This window comes from Petaurus breviceps, unplaced genomic scaffold (genome assembly GCF_028583685.1).
Source record: "Petaurus breviceps papuanus isolate PSGF00001 unplaced genomic scaffold, PetGlider_PUasm1.0 140, whole genome shotgun sequence".
In the NCBI taxonomy this organism is placed as follows: Eukaryota; Metazoa; Chordata; class Mammalia; order Diprotodontia; family Petauridae; genus Petaurus; species Petaurus breviceps.
Genome location: NW_027185698.1, coordinates 42,009,909 through 42,033,077, shown reverse-complemented (window position 1 = coordinate 42,033,077; position 23,169 = coordinate 42,009,909). Strand labels below are relative to the sequence as shown.

At 37.0% G+C, this 23,169-nt stretch overlaps 1 protein-coding gene across 4 annotated transcripts in view; it reads left to right on the top strand.

Moving 5' to 3' along the window:
• Positions 1-23,169, top strand: part of GRK4 (G protein-coupled receptor kinase 4) — a 141,172-nt gene that overhangs the window by 83,449 nt on the left and 34,554 nt on the right. For all 4 annotated transcript variants that reach the window (XM_069070748.1, XM_069070738.1, XM_069070746.1 and 1 more), the window contains one exon: positions 10,460-10,650. In XM_069070748.1, coding sequence (XP_068926849.1) covers positions 10,460-10,650 — 191 coding nt within the window. The remainder of the gene's footprint in view (positions 1-10,459; positions 10,651-23,169) is intronic.

The window sequence follows — 23,169 nt, the reverse complement described above, 5'->3', positions numbered from 1 at the left end:
TTTAATGAAAATTAACTGATGGAAAATATACCTTTTTAATTAAGACTCTGTAATTCAAGCTGTTTTTTTTTTATAGTGCACAAATAATTTTGCTTAGATTTATTTTCTCTACTTAAAACAAGATGACTTTATTTCCTTTGTATTTACCACTAGCAAAGAGCCTAGAAATTTCTCCTTTCTATTGAATTCATCATGGTTGTCACTATTAATAACAATAGTGGTATTTATCATTCAGTATTCAATGTTGCAAAAATTGTGGAGTGTATTTGTAAATTATGCTGGAAACCCCAGTCACCCAGTTTGGGAGAGTTGTTGACTGTCTTCTTTCTGGCAAAACTAGATGAGACATTTCCTACCAATTACTAGCATCCACATTACATTTTGGAAGGATTCTTATAAAAGTCTATGTGCCACCATGGATCATGCTAGACTTGGAGCCAAAACCACCTGAGTTTGAGGTGGCTAGGTGGTGCAGTGAGTAGAGCACCAGCCCTGGAGTCAAGAGGACTGAGTTCAAATCCAGCCTGAGACATTTGACCTTTACTAGCTGTGTGACCTTGGGGAATTCACTTAACCCCAATTGCCTCACCTCCCCCCTCCAAAAAAAAGAGAGAGAGAAAACTATCTGAGTTCAAATCCCGCCTCAGACACCTAGTGTCTATGTGACCCTGGACAAGTCCTCACTTATTAAATGTGAATACTTACAGTTGCCTGCCTCAGAGAGTTGTTTTGAGGTTCAAATGAGGTGATATAGGGAAAGTGCTTTGCAAACCTTAAAGTGTTTGCAAATTAAATTAAATACTGGCTATTACTACTTATAATTCGTCCCCTTCTTTTCCTGCTTGTTTCTGCAACAAAACCAATTCCCTTCAATAAGAAACTAGTATGCTTTTTTCTTCCTATCTTTCAAAATTAGGGCAACTCAGAAAATGAAAGTATAAAATGTCCATCAGTCTTACAAAGATTCTCTTCAATTTCTTCAGTGACGGTGGCAGGGTGACCTAAAAAGATGGATTGAAGGGGTGGTTAGGTGGTGCAGTGAATAGAGCAACGGCCCTGGAGTCAGGAGGACCTGAGTTCAAATCCGGCCTCAGACACTTAACACAAAACTAGCCGTGTGACCTTGGGCAAGTCACTTAACCCCAATTGTTCTCCCAAAAAAAAAAAAAAGATGGACTGAAAATCAAAGGAATTAACATTTCTTTCATCCTGGTGCCTCTCTTCTGTGGATTATCCCCAATTTATCCCATAGATAGCTTGTTTGTATGTTGTGGTTTATATGTTGTCTCCCCCCTCAGCTGGTCTTCTGCCTTTTTTTGCATCCCCAGCTTTTAGCATATGCCTGGCACATCATAGGTATTTTAGTGAATGGTAGTTGACTGACGAGTAGCTCTTGGAATTCTCAAAATGTGAGATTTATTGAGTCAGTGTACTGTTGGAGGAGCTAACCCATGTCGATATTGATTTCTCGTAATATATTTGACCAGAAGACAGAAGTAAATGTCACTAGAGGAAAGGCTAACTTATAGGCTCTCTTAAGAATTGAAGTTGGTTTATTTATGTATTTCAAGGCAGCAAGAGACATCATTTCATGAGACACGTGGTCATTTCATGTTGCAGAGATCTTAATAAACACTTACAAAAAAACCACCATGAAAATATTGTAGATTATGCTCTAGCAGTTGTTTTAATATACAAGGAAGTAGAGAGATTCTGTAAAGAATTTTATAAAACCCTCCATGTTAAGTTGGCATATACTTTAATCCTCAGTGACTCGAGTGCAATGATGGGTGGTTTGATTCTAGATTAATAAAGAAACATAAGGCAATATTTGCTTTAGATTACATAAAAATATCATGCCTATATACTATGAATACTTTATTCAAGAAAAGAGGAAGTGCTGGATATGGTGAGCTCTAAGTAACTTTATCTTACCAGAAACAGACTGGTTAACAGTATAGGAGTAATTTCAGAATCATTTATCAGTATGCAGTCAGACCACCATCTTGTGTAAAGCCAAACTTATTACTAAATTATAAGAAAGAGTAAAAATGAAAACAAACTAATGGGCAATTAAAAACAATCCCGCCCTAAATTAAAAAATTATATAGTGACCACAAAAAATAAGAAACGACAAAAGAACATTGCTGCAGAATATCACCTTTTCTTTAAGAAGTTTAATTATAGTAAGTCATTGGCTATAACAAGGAGGCCAGAAGAGCCTAGAAACACCTCAGCTATAAAATATTGGATCTACTTGCCAAATGAAGAAATTTGGTAGCAACAGTGGCTTAGAATATGTTTATTAAATTGTACTGTGGAAGATAGAGGAAAAATATGAGCAATATCAGTTCATAAAATTGTGAGAAGCTGGGTTTGTAGGAATCTTGATTAAATTGCTTAAGCCAGATCATCCCTAGAGTCTTTAAGGACTTGGTTTATTTAATTATTTATTAAATGCCTTCACTGTGCAAGGCATTGTGATAAATGTTGAAGATACATTAACAAAGTAAAATAGTTTCTCTCCTAAAGAATCTTATATTCTATAAGATGGCACTAGGTAAAAAAAAAAAAAAAACAAATGGGAGGAAAATGTGAAAGATCTGCCTTGTGATAAACTTGTCCCCATCATCACCGTCCGGGTTATATATTGCAAGGAAATAGAAATGATTCTAAAGAAAACAAGTCCAAAGACCAGTCAGTGCAGCAGACCAGACCATGTGTCCATAGTGGAGATCTGTCCTGGAAGCAAAACAGTTTTGAGGATGGTGAGCAATCAATTCTCAACATAATAAACATCAAGGACTTATTAGGCACCTTGCATATGCCGGTTGCTGTACTAGGTCTTAATACAAAGATAAGAATGAAACAGGTCCTGCCCTCTAGCAACTTATATTTTACTGGAGGAGACACGGAAGTATATAAAAAGTGCACAGTAACTTGATTGGGGAGAAGTACCAGCAGCGCAGAGAATTAGGAAAGGCCACATATAGTTGATATTTGAACTGAGCTTTGAAGGAAATTAAGGATTCCAAGAGAGGTAGGTGAGAAAGGATCATATTCCAAGCATCTCACAGAGATGGCAGTCTTTTATGAGGAACTGTAAGAAGACTAGTTGGGCTGGACCAAGGAGTGCTTGTAGGAGAGTACATATATTAAGGCTGGAAGGATAGGTTGTGTCTGGTTTTAAGAGAGACTTAAATGTCAAACAGGAATATAAATATGACATATCTGAAAAAAATTATGGACATTACTATTAGAAAAAGTAACTATAGGGGCGGCCAGGTAGCACAGCAAGTAAGAGCACCGGCTCCAGTGTTGAGAAGACCTGGAGATCGAATCCCAGGCTCAGACATTTAGCACCCACCCAGAAACACCTGGCCGTGTAACCTTGAGCAAGTTACTTAACCCCAATTGCTTAGGGGCGGCCAGGTGGCTCAGCGAGTAAGAGTACCGGCTCCAGTGTTGGGACGACCTGGAGATCGAATCCTGGGCTCGGACACTCAGCACCACACCCAGAAATAACTGGCCGTGTAACCTAGAGCAAGTTACTTAACCCCAATTGCTTTAAAAAAAAAAAAGTAACTATGAAAATATTACTAACTACTAACTCATATGCCTAGTTTCTCATCTCTATAAATCTACAAGAATCAGCTACATGTATATTAAGTGTATACTTAAAAAAGATTTGAGGGGCAGCTAGGTGGTGCAGTGAATAGCGCACTGGCCCTGAAGTCAGGAGCACCGGAGTTCAAACCTGGCGTCAGACACTTGACATGCTTTCTAGCTGTGTGACCTTGGACAAATCTCTTAACCCCAACTGCCTTTCCTTTCCCCCTCAAAAAAAAAAAAGATCTGAGAAGTTCTTTGCAAATGGTATGCTATAGCAGACTGCAGATTTATAGTTACACTGTTGCCTGAAAGGTATGGAGTAGACTAGACTAGCTCCCACTATGCTTATTGTCTGTTGGCTATGTTCAAAACAAAATGCTGCTATAAAAGCTCCTCTTGTATGCAGACATTAAAGTCATAGAATATTCCTCGAAAGATGCAATAACCTTTATAACTTTGTTTGACAACTGATTATTAACATCATTCCATCGATAAAATTGATATTTGAACAATTACCTTTTGGTCATAGATCTTCCACATAGTCTTGTTTGCTGACAATACATTGATTGTGTTAGACTTTAGAATATCATAGTACCTCCTGCTTTTCCAGTCTTCTTACACTTTACTCCCCTCACTGCACTCTACCATTTTGCCATTCTGATCTATTTTGCCATTTCTCCCATATCTTCTCTTACCTTCATGCCTTTGCCCTTGTTGGCCCCAACCCTGGAATGTTCAGCCCACTCATTTGTAGTTTTCCTAACTTCTTTCAAGACTAAGCTCATATTCATCTTCCTGAGTTCAAATCTGGCCTCAGATACTAGCTGTGTGGCCCTGAGCAAGTCACTTAACCCTGTTTGCCTCACTTTTTTCCTCTGTCAAATGAGCTGGAGAAGAAAATGGAAAACCACTCTAGTATCTTTGCCAAGAAAACCCCAAAAGGGGTCACGAAGAGAGGGGCATTACTGAAAACAACTGAACAGTGGAGAGGTGTATGGTCACCATGAATAGGCAAAGAATTGCACATCAACAGGTGCCTAAAATGTATGATCAGAGAGATATAAAAGTCTCAAAAGCTCTGCTACAATTTTAAGCCTTAATTGATTAAATAACTTTAATAAGACTAGGACTTTTGGGATCCTCTGTATTTCCAGAAGTGAAGGCAAGTCATCAGTTTGTGGTAATATAATAACAGAAGCCCTAGAAGAAGGTCCCAATGACATTAATGATTAATTCACAGGACACAGATAAGAATCACACTAGATAAGAAGGCATGAATGTTTATCTACATCATTAAAAGGATGATAGCCCTGATCAATGGATGTATCTTCATTTATCTTTTCAGTCACCTTTTAGCATTTGTAATCTGTATTGTCTTCTTCTCTTCAACCTGTAGTGTCCATTCTTAAGAAGTCAACACTAAATCCCTTTTTTGTTCTGTATTTTTCCATTTCTCTCCTTTGTCTGAGCTCTTAAAGTAAAAGTAATCGCTAACTCATTCCTAGCTCCTTTAACATTCGCTTGCTTACCCAGTAATGAAACAGATCTTGAAAACGATCTTGAAAACTTGAAAACGATCTCCTACCTGACATGCAATAGACACTTAGTGACTTCTTATTTTACTTATTTTATATAAGAAAACTTATTTTACTTCTCTAAAGTATTTGATACTTTCAGGTAACACTGTTCATCACTCCTGGCCTGGGCTTCAGTGGTAGAGCCCTTAACTCACTGTTTCTGTGTTCAATGTCTTTCCAGCAGCTCAAACTTCTTCACTTTCATAGAAAGAGTCCCTCAGAGCACAGTCCTTGATCATTTAACGTTTCTTATTTTACAGGACTTAAGTAATATTCACTTTCATAGACTTAATTACTTGTGTGGATGTCTTTTTTTTTTAAGCAATTGGGGTTAAGTAACTTGCTCAAGGTTACACGGCCAGTTATTTCTGGGTGTGGTGCTAAGTATCTGAGCCCAGATTTGATCCCCAGGTCATCCCAACACTGGAGCCGGTGCTCTTACTCACTGTGCTACCTGGCCACCCCAAGTCTTTTTTTCTTATCAATAAGCTTAGTCTTATATATTAGCATTCTTTCCTATGAGACATTTTAAACAAGATATCTTCCCAGATGTCCAGTTTACTGAAATATAGGTGGATTGTTATACGGATTAAATGCTATATAATAGATATGAAACCATTAAGTGATAAGTTGTAAATGATAAATTATGTATTTATCAGGAATTATCATATGCACTCTATAATCCTCTTTTATAGTAAACATTAGCATTATCCATCCTAGTATCCAATGCCCAAAACCTCAGGATTATTTTAAATTTGCCTTCAGCTTTTAGAGCAGGTGACAGATCTACTATCCTTTTCATGCTTCATCTGTATGTATCCCCTCCTTGATTTGAGCTGTGGTCCTCTCTCCCCTGGTCTGCTTTATTAGAGCTATCTCACCTTATTTTGCTCCTTCCTGCACTATCCCGTAGAATCTCTTTCTTTACTGCTACCAAGCTTGGCTTTTCATGTTGCACCCTTCTTCTGTGTTGTGGTGACTTCCTCTTATCCTGCACATTCCAGGCAGAGGTTCTCATCAATCATTTTCACTTACTAAATAAATGCCAGCTGTGTGTGGAGTGTACATTAAAGTGCTCGAAGTATTTTCCTCCCCCATTTTATCAAGTCTATTTGACATCTCATGCATAAGCACCCAGTGCCACCTCCATATGTTCATTTTGTTCCTGCCTGATTCTTCTCTGAAGCAATCCCTAGGCTGCTCTTTTGTTTTGTCTTCTCCAGCTTCTTCACTCCCACCACTCAGATCCTCCACAAAACTTGACACTCTTTAGACACCTGCTGGAGTCTGCTGCAGATGTTAAACAGCTTTTCTTTCTCTGTCACGTCCATCCAATTTTATTCTTGTCTTCTGCCCCAGAAATAAGCATGCCCTTCACCTGTGTGTTTGGAAAATACCTTACTATTTATTCATGTATTGGTTTTATTCTGAAAGTCTATTTCTCATTTATTTTCATGTACCTGAGACTTAAAATATAGGAATTACTGAAATGGGGTGTAGGTCTGGGTAATTCTTTTGTACAGTGCTTTGTACGTGTTAGTGATTGATGGAAGTACTTTTAAGGACTTATGGATGATAAGTACCCAGTCCATTTTTTCTTCTTAAAATGCTTCTGTATAATGCTTCTTGAAGAGTCAGAATTATCTTCTTTTTAATTGAATAGCTTCATTGACAGTTCATCTTAATCTTTTTGACTCAGTCTTCTAACTTTTTAGCCCCAATTGGATAAATGTTGAATAATGAATTTCAAGAGCACCAAAAATATATCCTTCTTTAGAGCTAGTCATTTTTTAGGGAGGTTCCAGTTTCCTCATTGTTGAATCATACCTCCATGAGGTTATAGGTAAAGGTAACTAACAAGAATCGGCTTAGTAAACCAAAAAGATTGAATTGAAAGGAAATTTGAATTCTAGTCGCAGTCTCCAGGAATCTCTCTAGGCACCGTGTCAGTTCAGATAATAAAATCTGGAAATATATACATTTTAGTTGATTTTAAGTTAAAAGAGTTAAAGCTTAATTCCTTTGAACCATAAATGAAAGATAAGGAAATGATAGTAGATTTAGTTGTGTACGATACTAAGAAATAATCTCTTTTATTCTTAAACTGTCCTTGGCTATTCACCTTAAGATTCAGTAAAAGTGAAACCAAAAACCCCCAACTTTCTGTGTTTTAAAAACTATTGATTTTTAATCTAGCTTTTCCTTTAACTAGAATATTTCCCTTCTTTCTAGCAAAGGTAGATAAATGTATATATATATACATATATATATATATATGATTTGTCATTCATGAAAAAGTCTCATTGGTTTTGGTTGTTAGAGGAATCTTAGCTGTTTATCACTCTTGAAATTCCAGATAGAAAAAAGTTGTTCTTTCCTAGCTGTGTTGTCATTTAAAAATTTTTATTAATAACTATTTTATTTAATCAATAAATAGTAGATCTTAGATATGTGGATGTCTGGATTTCTTAATTTCTGAAAAACTGATTTGGAGTAAATTCTTCTTTTTAAAGCCCTTCTCTGATATAGAGTTGTGTAGCTGATGTGTGATTCTTGAAAGCTATGCCAGCAGGGCACAAAATTGTAGATATTTTCAAGCTAGAAAGTATCAGATAATAAGGCAAGCAGCAGACTGTGTGTCTGTTTCCCATTGACTATGTCAGCTGAGTTCAGAAAAACTTTTAGGGGCAGCTAGGTGGTGCAGTGAATAGAGCACTGGCCCTGGAGTCAGGAGGACCTGAGTTCAAATCTGGTCTTAGACACTTAACACAAAAACTAGCCATATGACCTTGGTCAAGTCACTTACCCCCAATTGCCCTCCAAAAAGCACACCTTTCAACCAAAAGGTTGGCAACCAAATGAGAAATATTTTTGAGCATAGAAATTTATGAAAGTGTTCACAAAGACTGAAAGCAACGGTTGCAGCCTTCATTAGGAGTTACCACACAGATGAAATTACAAATGATTAAATTATGACAATAATTACTTTGAAATGTTATATACAAATTTGCTTATTTACATTGAAGGAAGTATTATATTTCCAGTTGTCCTATTCCATTGTGTTTCATTTTTTTTCTTTCTAGTTATTCTAAATGTTTAGTATCTATATAGTATTTTGTACTTAATACCTTTTGATTCCACTTAATTGTTCCTGATAACAAAACTCCTTAGATAGTTCAGTATAATTATTCTCATTTTACAGATAAGAAAATTGAGACACATGGAGAAAGGTTGAGAAATTTTTCCAAGATCACCCAAACAAGGTCAAAATCAAAATCGACTATCCAAGTTCCCACTTCAGTGCCCTAGTCCATGTAATTGAAATAGTGAGAAGATTTTAGTGAGAAGTCATTAGGCCTAGATATGCCAAAGTCTGATCTACAACTAACTTGTTTTGTGATTATCCAAGTCACTTTCCCTCTTTGCACCTCAGTTTCCTTATTTGTAAAATGAGGGAGTTTGATTATATTATTGATATATACTAAGGTTTGTATGATATATTTATAGTCACACTCTTCAAGGATAGGTGGTCATTTAACACGCAGTCTCACTTGTCCCTTTTAAAAGTGTCCAGGGTTCAGGACTGATGCTTGGAAAGTTTAAACCACATCTCTTTCATACTGAAACCCTTCAGTGCAAAACCCTTCAATCTTGTTTTCCCTCATTTGTGGTCTTCAAACAAGGTAATGACCACTTGTCAGATAGCAGATTCTTTTTCAAATAAGCAGTTGGATCTAGTCTTTGAGGTCCCTTTTTTGGGTGGGTGGGGAATGCAGTGAACTAGAGAGATCTTGCCAAATATGGTGCTAAAATACAAGGTAATGGCTAATATGTTCTCTAATTTTTCCAGGAATTAAAGTGAAGTTTATTGATCTGTTTTGTGGTCTCTCTTCCCTTTCTTTTTTTTTTTTTAGAAATGGTGACATTTGTACTTCCTCAATGCTTCTGTACCTCTCTTATTCTCCATAGTCTTGCAGAGAATACTGACACTCAGTTAATTAACTAACATTGATTAAGTGCCTACTATGTGCTAAATACTGTGCTTAGCAAACAAACAAACCAGTCCCTGCTCTCAAGAAGCCCAGTCTAGTCTAAGACTGGTTATTTCCCTCTTCAAAACACTCTTCTCTCTTGGTTCTTCTCCTTGTCTGTACTTTCTCAGTGTCTCTCACGGGAGTATCATTCATGGTCCACCCCCTCGGTCTGGTTAAGCCCCAGGACTCTGTCCTAGAGGACTCTGTGCCAATGCCTTCCAGATCTTTATATCCAACTCTCATCTCTCTCCCAAGCTTGTTTAGACTACCAGCTACTTGTCAAGACATCTCTACTTGGATGTCCCATTGGCAATGCAAATTCATCGCACCAAAAATGGAACTTGTAAACTTTTTCCCCAACATCCACAATTCTAACTATTTTTTTCAAGAGCACTGTCAGCCTTCCAAGTTATGCAGGTGTGCAAGCTTGAAGTCATCTTTGACTTTTCTCTTTCCCTCTACCTTTACCCCAATATCCAAACAATTTTCAAGTGTCATCACTTCTACCTCTACAGCATCTTTCCTCTTCTTATCGCACTTATGGCTTCTACCTTCATTAAAGCACTAATTACATTTCCCCGTAGCTATTTAGTATCTCCTAATTCTTCTATCCAAAAATATTATATAGGTACTTGTATCTCTTCATGAAACAGTCATAAAATAGTACAACCAACAATCTAATAACTGGTAAAGGACCCCATGTTTGTGTACAGCACCCCTTTATAATACAATAGTTGATTGATGTTTATAACTAAGCATAAATTGTTTCCAGTAGTGCAGCAATAAATCATCTGTTATTTTATATATGAAATATATAATAAATTTCAGGGTACTTAAGAAACAAAGTTTAATTCAGGTATTGTAAACAATTCAAACAATAATTATCCTTTGAATTTTCACTAATTTCATAGAAATGGAGGATAATATTTTGGTGTGTGTGATCTTATTTGTTTTAATAGTTATAGGACTCTATTTTTATTTGCACATCAAGTTAAACCTTTTAAAATCCAGAACAGTTATAACTTGGATGATTCTTAGATTGTTGTCATGTTAATTGTATGTGTCCATGTATCACATTTATTCTTTCTTGCCTGGTAAAATCCTCTGGATTGTGTTTGCTTAGTTGTAGCATTTGTATTTTATCTTCTCTTACCATTTTGTTTTGTTTTGAGACAGAATTAGAGAAAATAGAGGGAATGAATGGTAACGGTATCAGCAGGTCTTTTTTGTTTTTAGGTTAGTTTATCCTACACATATGAAACAAAAGATGCCCTGTGCTTAGTACTAACCATCATGAATGGAGGGGATTTGAAGTTCCATATATACAACATGGGGAACCCTGGCTTGGATGAAGAGAGGGCCATATTCTATGCTGCAGAGCTGTGCTGTGGCTTGGAAGATTTACAAAGGGAAAGAATTGTTTACAGGTAAGAGTTAATGGCAGCAATGACCTCTGTGAAGGTCCCTTCTCATTCAGCATGGTAACATTAGCATGGAGGAGAGACAAGCTGTTGAGGAGGTCCATCCTGTGCTTTTAGAAAAGCTATGTCATGTTGGGGAGATCACTTATGCTATTGAAATGTAGTTTATAAAAATTAACACCTTTTTAGTTTCCATTGAGGTGTATTTTTATAATATTCCTATCTGTGTGATTGCTACTGAATGTATTATTAAAACTGAGCTTGAAGTAAGCATCTTTTATTATAATTGATTTGCTTAAATAATCTACATGCTAGTGAAAAGAGAACATCTTATACATTTATGTATACATACATATATATATATATATATGTCTATATAGGAGGGTATATGGGCATAGGAATACATATGGGAGTGTGTGTATATATGTATACAGGTATACATAGAGGGCATAGGACCAATTGAATAGGAAAGGATGCTATTTCAAAGGTGAAATTGAGAGGTGAGAGGAATATAATGAGAGGAAATGGGGAGAGACAGAATGGGGTAAATTATCTCATATAGAAGAGGCAAGGGAAAACTGTTACAATGGAGGGGAAGAACAGGAAGGAAAAAGGGAATGGGTCAACCTTACTCTCATTGAATTTGGCTTAGGGAGGGAATGACATACACACTAAATAGGGTATCTCCCCCTACAGGAGAGTTGGGGGGGGATGATGGAGGGAAGGGGATGATAGAGGGGAGGGCAGGTTGGTGGGGAGGGAAGTTAAAAGCACACACTTTTGAAAAGGGACAGGGTCAGAGTAGAGAATAGAACAAGTAGGGGGTGGGATAGGACGGAGGGAAATAAAGTCAGTCTTTCACAATATATTCACGATGGAAAGATTTTGCATAGCTACACATGTACAACCTATTTGGAATTGCTTATCTTCCCAGTAAGGGTGGGTGATGAAGGAGGAAGGGAAAGAATCAGGAATTCAAAGTTTTAAAAAATATATTATTATTTTTTTTTACATGCAGCTGGGAAATAAGATGTACAGGCACTGGGGTATAGAGATCCATCTTGCCCTACTAGAAAGTTGGAGGGGGGATGGGAGAGGATATAGGAGAGAGCAGATTTGGGGGGGTATACAGTGGGATCGCTGTTTTGGGGTGATGGGTAGGGGAAAGACGGGGAAAAAATTTGTAACTCAAAATCTTGTGGAAATGCATGATGTAAACTAAAAATAAACATAAAATTTAATTTAAAAAAAACATTAAAGGGTTAAAGAAAGAAAAAATAAGAAAAGAGTATCTTTCTAATCTTCCTGATAATTCAGTTAATTCTGTTATATAAATTAGCATAGACCCAACAGAAAAAATACCCAAAGAAAATCTAAAAAGCAACAGTTTGTGGTATGCTATTTTTTTTAACCCGAACATAATTTTTAAAAGATTAGAGACGAATTTTATTTAGTAATATTAACTTCAGGTATTTAAATTAATTTAAATGTTCATAAAATATAATTGCTAGTAAAATAATAAAATTATTAAAGGAAATATGCTATTTTGACTCACCCTTAAACATTTTAGAAGCACTTTTTTAATTTAAAAAAATTTAGTAACTAATAACATTCTTTAGTGAAAAAAGCATTCTTAAGACTTCTGTATACTGTTAATAATATACCCTATACACAAAACATTGTAATTAAAACCTTTTACCAATTTAAATTTTCTTTTATTTTTAAAATTTTTAAGAAAATTTATTTAAGAAAATTTTCTTAATTTTCTTTTCCCAGATTAGTTTAAATTAGTCAATTTTCTGTAATTCCAACCTCCTTTCCTATCCAATGTTTTCCCAAAGCAACTACCAAGGAACAAAATTGATTTCCTTTACCTCCTGCCACTTTTTTAGGGTGATAGTTAAACTAAGAAAACATTAAGGGCCTACTCTGTGCACTCATGAAATGCCAGCCCTTGCCCTCTGGGACTTTGATAACCTTGGATAAAGGCTATTTAGAGGGAGAAGATAGGCATACAGATAGCTTGAAGTGAAAAAGCGCACTAGCTTTAAGGCAGAGGACCTGTATTCATATCCCAGCTCTGTCACTTATTATCTTTCTGGACTTCAGCTTCCTCATCTATAAAATAAAAGTGTTGAACAAAATGGCATCAGAGATTCCTTCCAACCTCAGATCTGCGATCTTACAATCTTTTGTGTTTTTGTGAGCTTTCGTATTTGATATTTCAAGGAACAGTCATTTCATCAGTAGATACTCTCAGTAACTACACTGTCATTTAAAAATTGATCTCTGAGACTTACCATGGCCAAAACGTTTATTATCCTGTAGCTCATATGGTGACCAGCTGCTATATTACAATTTAGAAAATAACTAAATGCATGGTTGGTTGTTGTCCTTCATTCTCAAAGAGGAACAAAAATGACTTTCCTCTCTTAGAGTCAAGTTTCAGTGAGTCCGACTGTCCCTGATCAGACCAATATTAGCTCAGAATGTTCTACCACTGGTTGGGCACAAATAGTCCATGTGAACATTTGGGGTGGATTCCATAAATTTGAGCATCTCTCCTTTCTTTTGAGCTACTTCAGTTCTTTTTTGCTCTTAGAGCACAGCAGCTTCTCTGATGAGGACACACCATGCTGAGTAGTCCTGTACCAGTGTCTCAATTCCATTTCCAAAGTTCTTAAGAGAAACCTTGAGAGTTTCCTTGTATCGCTTCTTCTGACCACCATCTGAGTACTTGCCCTATGTGAGTTCTCCATAAAATAGTCTTTTTGGCAAGCATATGTTTGAAATTCGAACAACATAACCAGCCCATTATAGTTGCACTCTCTGCAGTAGAGTTTAAGTGCTTGACAGTTTAGTTTGAGAAAGGATCTCAGTGTCTGGTATCTTATCCTGTTAGGTGATCTTCAGAATCTTCCTAAGATATTTCCTATGGAAGCAATTCATTTTCCTGTCAGGGCTCTGGAATATTGTCTAGGTTTCACAGGCATACACAATGAGGTCTGCACAACAGCTCTGTATACCTTCAATTTGGTAGTCATGTAATACCTCTTCTGTCCCCCACTTTCCTTCTGAACCTCCCAAACAGTGAGCTAGCTTTGGCAATGCATGTATCCACACTGTTATCATTGTGTACATCCCTAGAAAGTATACTGCCAAGGTAAGTGAACTTATCCACAGCATTCAAAACTTCTCCATTTGCTGTAACCAATGGTTCCACGTATGAATGGTGTGGTGGTGGCTGATGGAGCCACTTGTGTTTTCTTGCTGTTAATTGTTAGGCCAGAATTAGTGCAAGCAACAGAGAATTGATCCGTACTTTGTTGCATCTCAACCTCATAGGTTGCATTGAGTGCACAACCATTTGCAAACAAAAAATCATGCACCAGCACTCCTACTTTGGCCTTGGCTTGTAGCTTTTTCAGGTTAAAGAAATTACCATCAGTGGGGTAACTGACCTTGATCTTGTGTTCATCCTCATTGTAGACATTTAACAACATGACTGAAAACAACGTGCTAAAAAAGCAAGAAAGCAAGCACACAGCCTTGTTTCACTCCATTGTTGATTGTGAAAGCAGGAGAGCATTGTCTGTTATCCAGAACCCTGGCAAGCAGGCCATCATGAAATTGATGTACATACTGATGAACTTCTCCAGCAACCAAATTTTGACATAATTTTCCATAAGCCCTCACAACTGAAAGTATCAAAGACCATGCTAAGATCTACAAACATTGTGTACAAACTTCTATTCTGCTTTTGGCATTTCTCTTGGAGTTGTTGGGCAGCAAACGCCGTATTGATCATTGCTTAGCCCTTTCTGAGGCCACATTGGCTCTCAGGTAGATGACTGTTTTCTAGGTGAAGGATCAGCCTGTTAAGGAGGATTCTGGCAAGAATCTTGCCAGCAGTGACTAAGAGAGAGGCTCTCCTGTGATTGTCACAGGACCATCTATTCACTTTACTGTTATAGAGATGGACAGTGGAGGTGTCCTTGAACTCCTGAGGGAATAACCTCCTTTTGTCATATAACCCAGAAAATTTCAGTCAGCTTTTTGTATGAGTAATGGAGCCCATACCTTGTAAATCTCAGCTGGAACAGAATCAGAACTAAGTGCTTTGCCACAGGAGAGGAGCCTAATGGCATTCAAAACCTTTTTTTCAGTTGGAACTTCAACTAGGGTGGAATTGATTTTGACGTGAGATAAACAATCATTGGCTTCAGCTTTTGAAGTGTTCAGTCCATTTCTCTAGGATCATGTCCTTATCACTAATCCATGTGACTCCATCAGCACTGAGTAGTTGAGATGCCCAATAGGTCTTTGGACCATAAATAGCCTTCAAGGCATCATAAGAGCACTTTGGATTGCTACTATCAGCATAAAACTAAATTTCATCTGCCTTCTTATTGAGCCAAGAATCCTGCTTCCTTCCAAGCTTCATTTATACTTTACTTTTGATGGAATTAAATTCTTCCCTCCTAGAGATGGATAAACTATCCTGATGGTGAATCCTGTAGAGTTCTTGTTTTTCATTTAGCAGCTTCTGAATTTCCCCATCATTTTCATCAAACTAATCTTGATGTTTTTGAGTGTTCTGACCCAGATAGTAAATGCAGTGCTGTACACCAAATCTCAGGTACCTGCCCACTCCTTTTCTGCTCTCCCATCACCAACATTGTGTTGGTTCAACTTTCCCTCCAAGTTAGCAACAAACTGTTCCCACTCAGAGAAGTACTCTAATCTGTTGATATTAATTCTTCTGTTAGTCATTTTGTCTTGGGGTCACTGTTTTCATTGAATGTGAATATTTAGCTTGGTGAGGATAAATCTATGATCAGTCTATCATTCAGCACCATACATTGCCGTCATTACTCTCACATTCTTACAATTTGTCTCTTCTCCTTACAATCACATAGTCTGTTAAATGCTAGTTTTTGCTATAAGGGTGAGAAATGAAATTTTATTATGTTTAGGTAAACAGGACAGTGTTGGTGATGAGAAGTTCATGAGATGTGCAAGTCTTCAGTAGTAACTTCAGTAGTAAGTAACCATTGCTGTTGCTGTTTCCAATTCCATTCCTCCCAAAGACTCCCTGCCATGTCTGGTAATCAGAGCCAACTCTAGCATTAAAGTCACCCAGAATTATAAGCTTGGCCTCTTTTGGTATGTTGATGATGAGGGTCTCCAGGTATTCATAAAACTTTTCTTTGACCTCATCATGGTGAGGGCATAGGCTCTAATGATGAGGGCACGGCATTTTCCTGAAAATGATAATCACATTTTCATGAGTCTACCTTTCACTCCTATTGGTAGGCATATAAGCTTGTTGACTAGATTAATTTTGATTGTAAAACCTACACCAGCTTCTTGGCACTCCTTCACTTCAGCCACTCCAGAAAAATGTATATCCAGTTCTGACTTCAGTAAGCTGACCTTCGATTGTCACCCTTGTTTGACTCAGGGCTGCTATTTGGATGTAATACCTGCCGAGTTCTCTCAAAACGAGCTTTTCGTCTTTCAGTCTTCTGGGTTTTGTGTTGTCTGTAAGTGTGTGTATGTACATTTCATGTACTGATGGTGAGTGGAATCATCTTTGCAGAAGTTTTTGTACTTTTTTGTGTGTTTTGACTTCAGAGTGGGTTCCCACCTGCCATGGTAATCAGACCAGGGTTAGGTAAGCAGACAATTTTGAGGGCACTTTTCTAGCCCCTTCCTCACACCAAAAAGTGAGAAATAGGGTCCTTAAAAGGCAGCTCAGACACCCAAGGGGGTACTGAATTCCACTGCCACTTCTGGTGAGAAGATGACCCTATGACCTGGGCCACCTGTGTGCAGGGTTGTGTCTACAGCTTCCAGTGTATCCGCACCCTCTGTTTTGTCACATGCCTGTCACCACAGGACTTTGAGATAAGTAAAGATGGTAAAATGGTATGAGTCATGTCTTTTGATTCATGCCTAAATTGGATTTAAATGAGGCAGAATTGCACAAAATCATTGACCTCACTCACTTTTCCAGAGTCATCACAGTCCAGTGCCAGGACAGAGTCAAGACTACTGGTGATGGCTTGAGATGCAGTGGATGACCTTGGTGTCTTCATTGTCTAACCAAGCTCTAAGTGCGCCATAGCACCTCCTTCAGCTGCCTTAATGGCTATTGGAACAAATTGTTCTTATCAGCCTATTCTACCAGTGAAGGACTTTACATGCTTGGGGTAGACACCCCCCCAACTCATTGATGGGTTTGAGGTCTGTCAGTTACCCATCTGCCTAAATGGTTTACTGGGATGTGCCGCTGTGCACACTACAACTTCTTAGAGCCACAGGTTAAGTGGATCAGATGGACGCCAGAGGTGGAAAGCAGCCCTAAGGCAGTCCTCACACCAAAGGTACTAGTCTTCCTGGACACATCCTACACCAAACATACTTTTATGAGATTCCTAGAAGAAGGAACTGCTTCTAGTTGGGGTAGCTTAATGGAGGAGAGGTATTACTTGAACTGGGCTTTGAAGGTAGAGTTAGGGTACATGGAGTGTTGCAAATGATTGAATTGAGGTAAAAGAGAGCATGAAGAGGTCAGAGAATTATGAATGGTCAAATTTGAAGCATAGAATACATGAAGGAAGTAACATGAAATAAAACTAGAAGGGTAGGCTGGAAGCAGTCTGTGTGGGGCCTTGAATGTTCGGCTATATACCATTGAAGAAGCCATTCACCAAAGCAGGAGAATGACTTAATCACACCTGTACATTAAGAGCATTCATTTTGCTGCATTGTAAAGGATGGATTAACATTGAGTATGTAGGACATGAAACCAGTTAGGAAGCTATTACAGTAATCAAAGACTGAAGTGATAAGAATATGAAGTTGGATGTTTACAGTGGAAGAGGTAGAAAAATGATAGATATTATAGCATCACATTTGACAATTGATTAAGAAAAGATAAGGTTAAAAATGATCATCAAGTTTCAAGAGTGTATCACTGGGAAAATATGGTGATGCTATCAAGAGAAATAGATAAGTTAGGCAGTAAATTGGATTTTGATTGGGAAATGATGAATTCAACTTAGGGTATTGATTTTGAATTGCGGGGAACATTTCTTCAGAGATTTTAAGTAGGCATTGGGAAATATTAAAAGTTCAGAGAGAGAGTTTGGGGTTGGAGATTAAGCTTTGGGAATTATCTGCATAGAAGTCAGTCAGCAAGAAACTATTAAACACCTACTATGTGCCAACCATTGTGCTAAGCACTAGAAATACAAAAAAGGGCAAAAACAGCCACTACTTCCATGGATCTCAAAAATCTAATGAGAGACAATCTTTGAAGCGTTGCAAAAGATACAACGCATCACCTAAGAAAGAAAAAATATCCAGAGAAGAAGCAGTGTTAGCTCCCAGACTTGGGGATTGGAAGAAGAACAAGGAAAGGAAACCAAGAAAACTAAATACGGATGGAGGAAAATAGACAAGGATGGTCAGTCATTGGTCAGCAAGCATTTATTAAGCACCTTCTATATGCCAAGCACTGTGCTAATTACTAGGCAATACAAAGATATGTAAAGACAGGTCCTATCCTCAAGGAGCTCACAATTTAATGCAGGAGACAACATGCAAACAGCTATGTACAAACAATCTATATCCAAGATAAATGAGAAGTAATCAACAGAACAAATTAAAATTAAAAGGGTTTGGGAAAGGCTTCCTGTAGAAGTTGCCCTTTCAGCTGGGACTTGAAGGAAGGAAGCTACGAGACAAAGATGAGGAAAGGTAGCATTACAGGCATGGGAGAGGGCCACTGAAAATGCCTGGTGCCAACAGATGGAGCGTCTTGTTCAAGGAACAGCAAGAAAGCTAGTGTTGCTGGATTGAAGAGAACTTGGTTGTCAGGGGGGGTTTGGGAGTAGAATTGTGTAAGATGTAAGAAAATTGTATAAGTAAGAGGGCTCTCGGTTTTAAAGAGCTTTGATTTCCAGAGGATTTTTTATTTGATCCTGGAGATGATAAGGGGTCATAGGAGTTTTTGGGTAGGGGTTTGATGTAGCAGGACCTGCACTTTAGGAAAATCACTTTGGGGATTGACTAGAGTAGTAGAAATTTGGATCCTGTAGACCAAATAGAAGAACGTTGCAATAGTCTAGGCCTGCACTAGAGTGGTGGCTGTATAAGAGAAGAGAAGGGGACGTATTAGATATGTTGCAAAGGTGAAGTCAACAGGTCTAGGTGGGACAAGCGTTAAAGATGATGCCTGTGTTTCAAACCTGAGGGGCTTATGTTCTAATGGGGGAGGCAACACATAAAAGGGTACTAAAAAGTGCAGCAGTGCAAAGGGTGTATCCTTTCCAGGCAAGATGGAAAAGCCCATCTCTAGAGATTCAGGAGCTGACTCAAGAGAAGTGAGCAGTGGTTGGCCCCAGGCATTTCTCAAATGGAGGTTCTGGGCTGGAGCCCCCGGTGTGAGGAAGGAGCAGAAGCATCTCTAGGGTGCGGAAGCAGCTAGGACTGTGATAGAAAAGTTCAGTAGAGCCAGGTGAGAAGATCAAATGGAGATTAAATGCTGCCTATCTCACCGAGTAGTTATAGATCAAGTGCTGTGTAACTTAAAGCATTGTATAAATGGAAAGAGTTAATACAGAAATTACTATTTTTCTCTTTAACATTTTAGCACAGAAACCCACTATGTGTTATGTATATACAGAAGTTAAAATATACACTTAAAAATATGTCTAATATATTCCTATCCCCACTTTCAAATGTAAAGCTTTGTGTCTTGGCCCATGCTATACCAGTATGTAAACAGATCTAAAGGATGAGAACAATTACCAGAACATCTCCAGTTTTCAGTTCACAGAAATGTGGGTTTTGTAGCCATTAGCTGATGCTACTTTAAGTGTTTATAGAAAAAGACAATAATTTCCTAAATCATGTTTTCAGTAACTTAAATCGGCTCCTTTAATTGCATTAGGGAACAAGAGATTCCATAATAGAACATCATGTTCTCCATGTGGGTTGTATATATCAATAGTCGGACCTCACTGTTCTGCACTGACATTTCTTAGTGCTGGTTCAAAGGATAATTGCAAGAAAAAATAATTTCTGTTATAAACAGCCTTAAAGTTTATATATTCATATCAGGGGAACAAAATGATAAATAATTCTACTCCTTAGGAGCAAGTTACAAATATAAAGAGAAAAGCCATATTTGATATCTCAGAATCAAAAAACTTTACACAGTTCCAGTAACACCCTGAATTTTCAGATTTTAATAGGCAAATACAAAAACATGTGTTTGGTTTCTGCCCTCCAGTAAAGAGGCAGAAGATGTCTCAGTCTTATTTTGTGAATTTTTCATGCATATCCTGGCTCACATGAATTAAACTTCAACTCCAAATTCATGCTGACTTAAAAGAAAAAAAATTAAAGCATAATATTGAAAGCCTGATTAAAATGAATACACTTATGGAGTATACTTTGAATTACTTGTTTTTCTTGCATTCTTAGACATAGTTGAAAGAAATCTTTTGCTACTTTAAAGAAGATAAAAATTGAATGGTTGTAATCACCTACCAGTCATATTAAAATCAACTTTACCAACTAATGAAAGTTATTTTAAGGTTCCTATGGCGTACCTTATGTCAGATGTTTCAAAGGATGTGAATTTTTTTATTGTAGTATTTGTTTATAAAAGGCATTAATCACCAAAATTTATAAATGTAAAGCATGTAACAAGGACGAGTGAGAGTCCCATTTTATGTATGCAAAAGTATATGGATAAATAGAACAAACTGGGTCATCATAGACCAATTTCCCTAATGAATATTAATGCAAAAATTTTAAATAAAATATTAGGAAAGAGATTACAGCAATTTATCACAAGGATAATACACTATGACCAGGTAGGATTTATACCAGGAATGCAAGGCTGGTACAATATTAGGAAAACTATCCACATAATTAACCATATCGATAACAAAACTAACAGAAATAATATGATTATCTCAACAGATGCAGAAAAAGCTTTTGAAGAAATACAATGCCCATTCCTATTTAAAAAAAACACTGGAGAGCATAGGAATAAATGGAGTTTTCCTTTAAATGATAAGTAGTACCTATTTATAACCATCAGCAAGTATTATATGTAATGGAAATAAGCTAGAAGCATTCCCGAAAGGATCAGAGGTGAAACAAGAATGTCCATTATCACCATTACTGTTGAATATTGTACTAGAAATTTTAGCTTTAGCAATAAGTGAAGAAAACAAAATTGAAAGAATTAGAATAGGCAAGGAGGAAACAAAAGTATTACTCTTTGCAGATAATATGATAGTATATTTAGACTCCTAGAGAATCAACTAAAAACTACTTGAAACAATAACTTTAGCAAAGTTGCAGGATATAAAATAAAGCCACATAAATCATCTGCATTTCTATGTATTATCAACAAAGCCCAGCTGCAAGAGATAGAAAGAGATATTCCACTTACAATAACTAGACAATATAAAATATCTGGGAGTCTGCCTGCCAAGACAAACCTAGGGACAATATGAACACAATTGCAAAACACTTTTCACACAAATTGAGTCAGATCTAAACAATTGGAAAAATACCAATTGTTCTTGAGTAGGTCAAGCTTATATAATAATAAAAATGACAATTCTCCCTAAATTAATTGACTTATTCAGTGCCATACCAATCAAGTACCAAAATATTATTTTATAGTGCTAGAAAAAATAATAAAATTCGTCTGGAAAAACAAAAGGTCCTGAATATCAGGGGAAGTAATGAAAAAAAAAACACAAAGGAAAGTGACCTAACTATACAAAACAGAAAAAAACTATATTATTAAGCTGCAATCATCAAAATTGTTTGATACTGGCTAAGAAATAGAGTGGTGGAGGGGCGGCCAGGTGACGCAGTGAGCAAGAGCGCTGGCCCCAGATTCGGGAGACCTGGGATCGGTTCCGGCCTCAGATACTCAGCACCCACACAAAATAACTGGCCGTATAAACATTGAGCAAATTATTTAACCCCAATTGCTTTATTAAAAAAAAAAAAAGAAATAGAGTGGTGGATCAATGGAATAGGTTAGGTATAGAAGTTGCAGTAGTAAATGTCTATAGTAATCTACTGTTTGATAAACCCCAAAATTGCAGCTTCTGGGATAAGAACTCACTATTTAACAAAAACTGCCGGAAAAACTGGAAAATAGTATGACCGAAACTAGGCATAGACCAACATCTCACACCCTATACCAAGATAAGATTGAAATGGGTATGCAATTTAGACATAAGGGATAAAACCATAATCAAATTAGGAGAGGAAGGAATAGTTTACCTATCATATCTATGGAGAAGTGAAGAATTTATGACCAAACAAGAGATAGAGAACATTATGAAATGCAAAATGGATAATTTTGATTACATTAAATTAAAAAGGTTTTACACACAAAACCAATGCAACCAAGATTAGAGGGAAAACAGAAATCTGGGAAACAATTTTTACAGTCAATGTTTCTGATAAAGGCTTCGTTTCTAAAATATGTAGAGAACTGAGTCAGATTTATGAGAATACAAGTCATTTCTCAATTGATAAATACTCAAAGGATATGAACAGGCAGTTTTCAGATGAGGAAATTAAAGCTATCTATAGTCTTATGAAAAAATGTACTAAATTACTATTGATTAGAGAAATGCAAATTAAAACAACTCTGAGGTGCTACCTCATTCTTACTTATCGATTGGCTAATGTAACAGAAGAGAAAAAGGAAAAATGTTGGGGAAGACTTGGGAAAATTGGAACACTAATACACTGTTGGAATTGTGAACTGATTCAACCATTCTGGAGAGCAATTTGGAACTATTCCCAAAGGACTATCAAACTGTTCATATCCTTTGATCCAGCAATATCACTACTAGGTTTGTATCCCAAAGAGGTCATAAAAAAAGAGGAAAGAGCCTACATGTACAAAAAATATTTGTAGCAGCTTTTTTTTGTTGTAGTAAAGAATTGAAAATTGAGGGACTGCCCATCAGTTGGGGAATGGATGACCAAGTGGTGGTATATGAATGTAACAGAATACTATTGTGCTATAAGAAATGATGAGTGGATTTCAGAAAAACCTGGACTTACATGAACTGATACAGAGTGAAGTGAGCATAACCAGGAGAACATTGTACACAGTAACAGCAACATTATGCAATGGCCGACTTTGATAGACTTAGCTCTTCTCAGCAGTGCATTGCCCTGAGATAGTTCCAAGGGATTCATGATAGAAAATGCTATCTATATCTAGGGAAAAAAAAACCACTATGGAGTCTGAATACAGATTGAAGCATATTATTTTCACTTGTTTTTTGTTTTTCTTTCTCATGGTTTTTCCCTTTTGTTCCTATTCTTCTTTCACAGCATGACTAATATGGAAATATGTTTAAATGATTGTACATGTATAACCTATATCATTTTGTTGCTATCTTGGGGAGGGAGGGAGAAAAATTTAGAACTCAAAATTTTACAGAAATGAATGTTGAA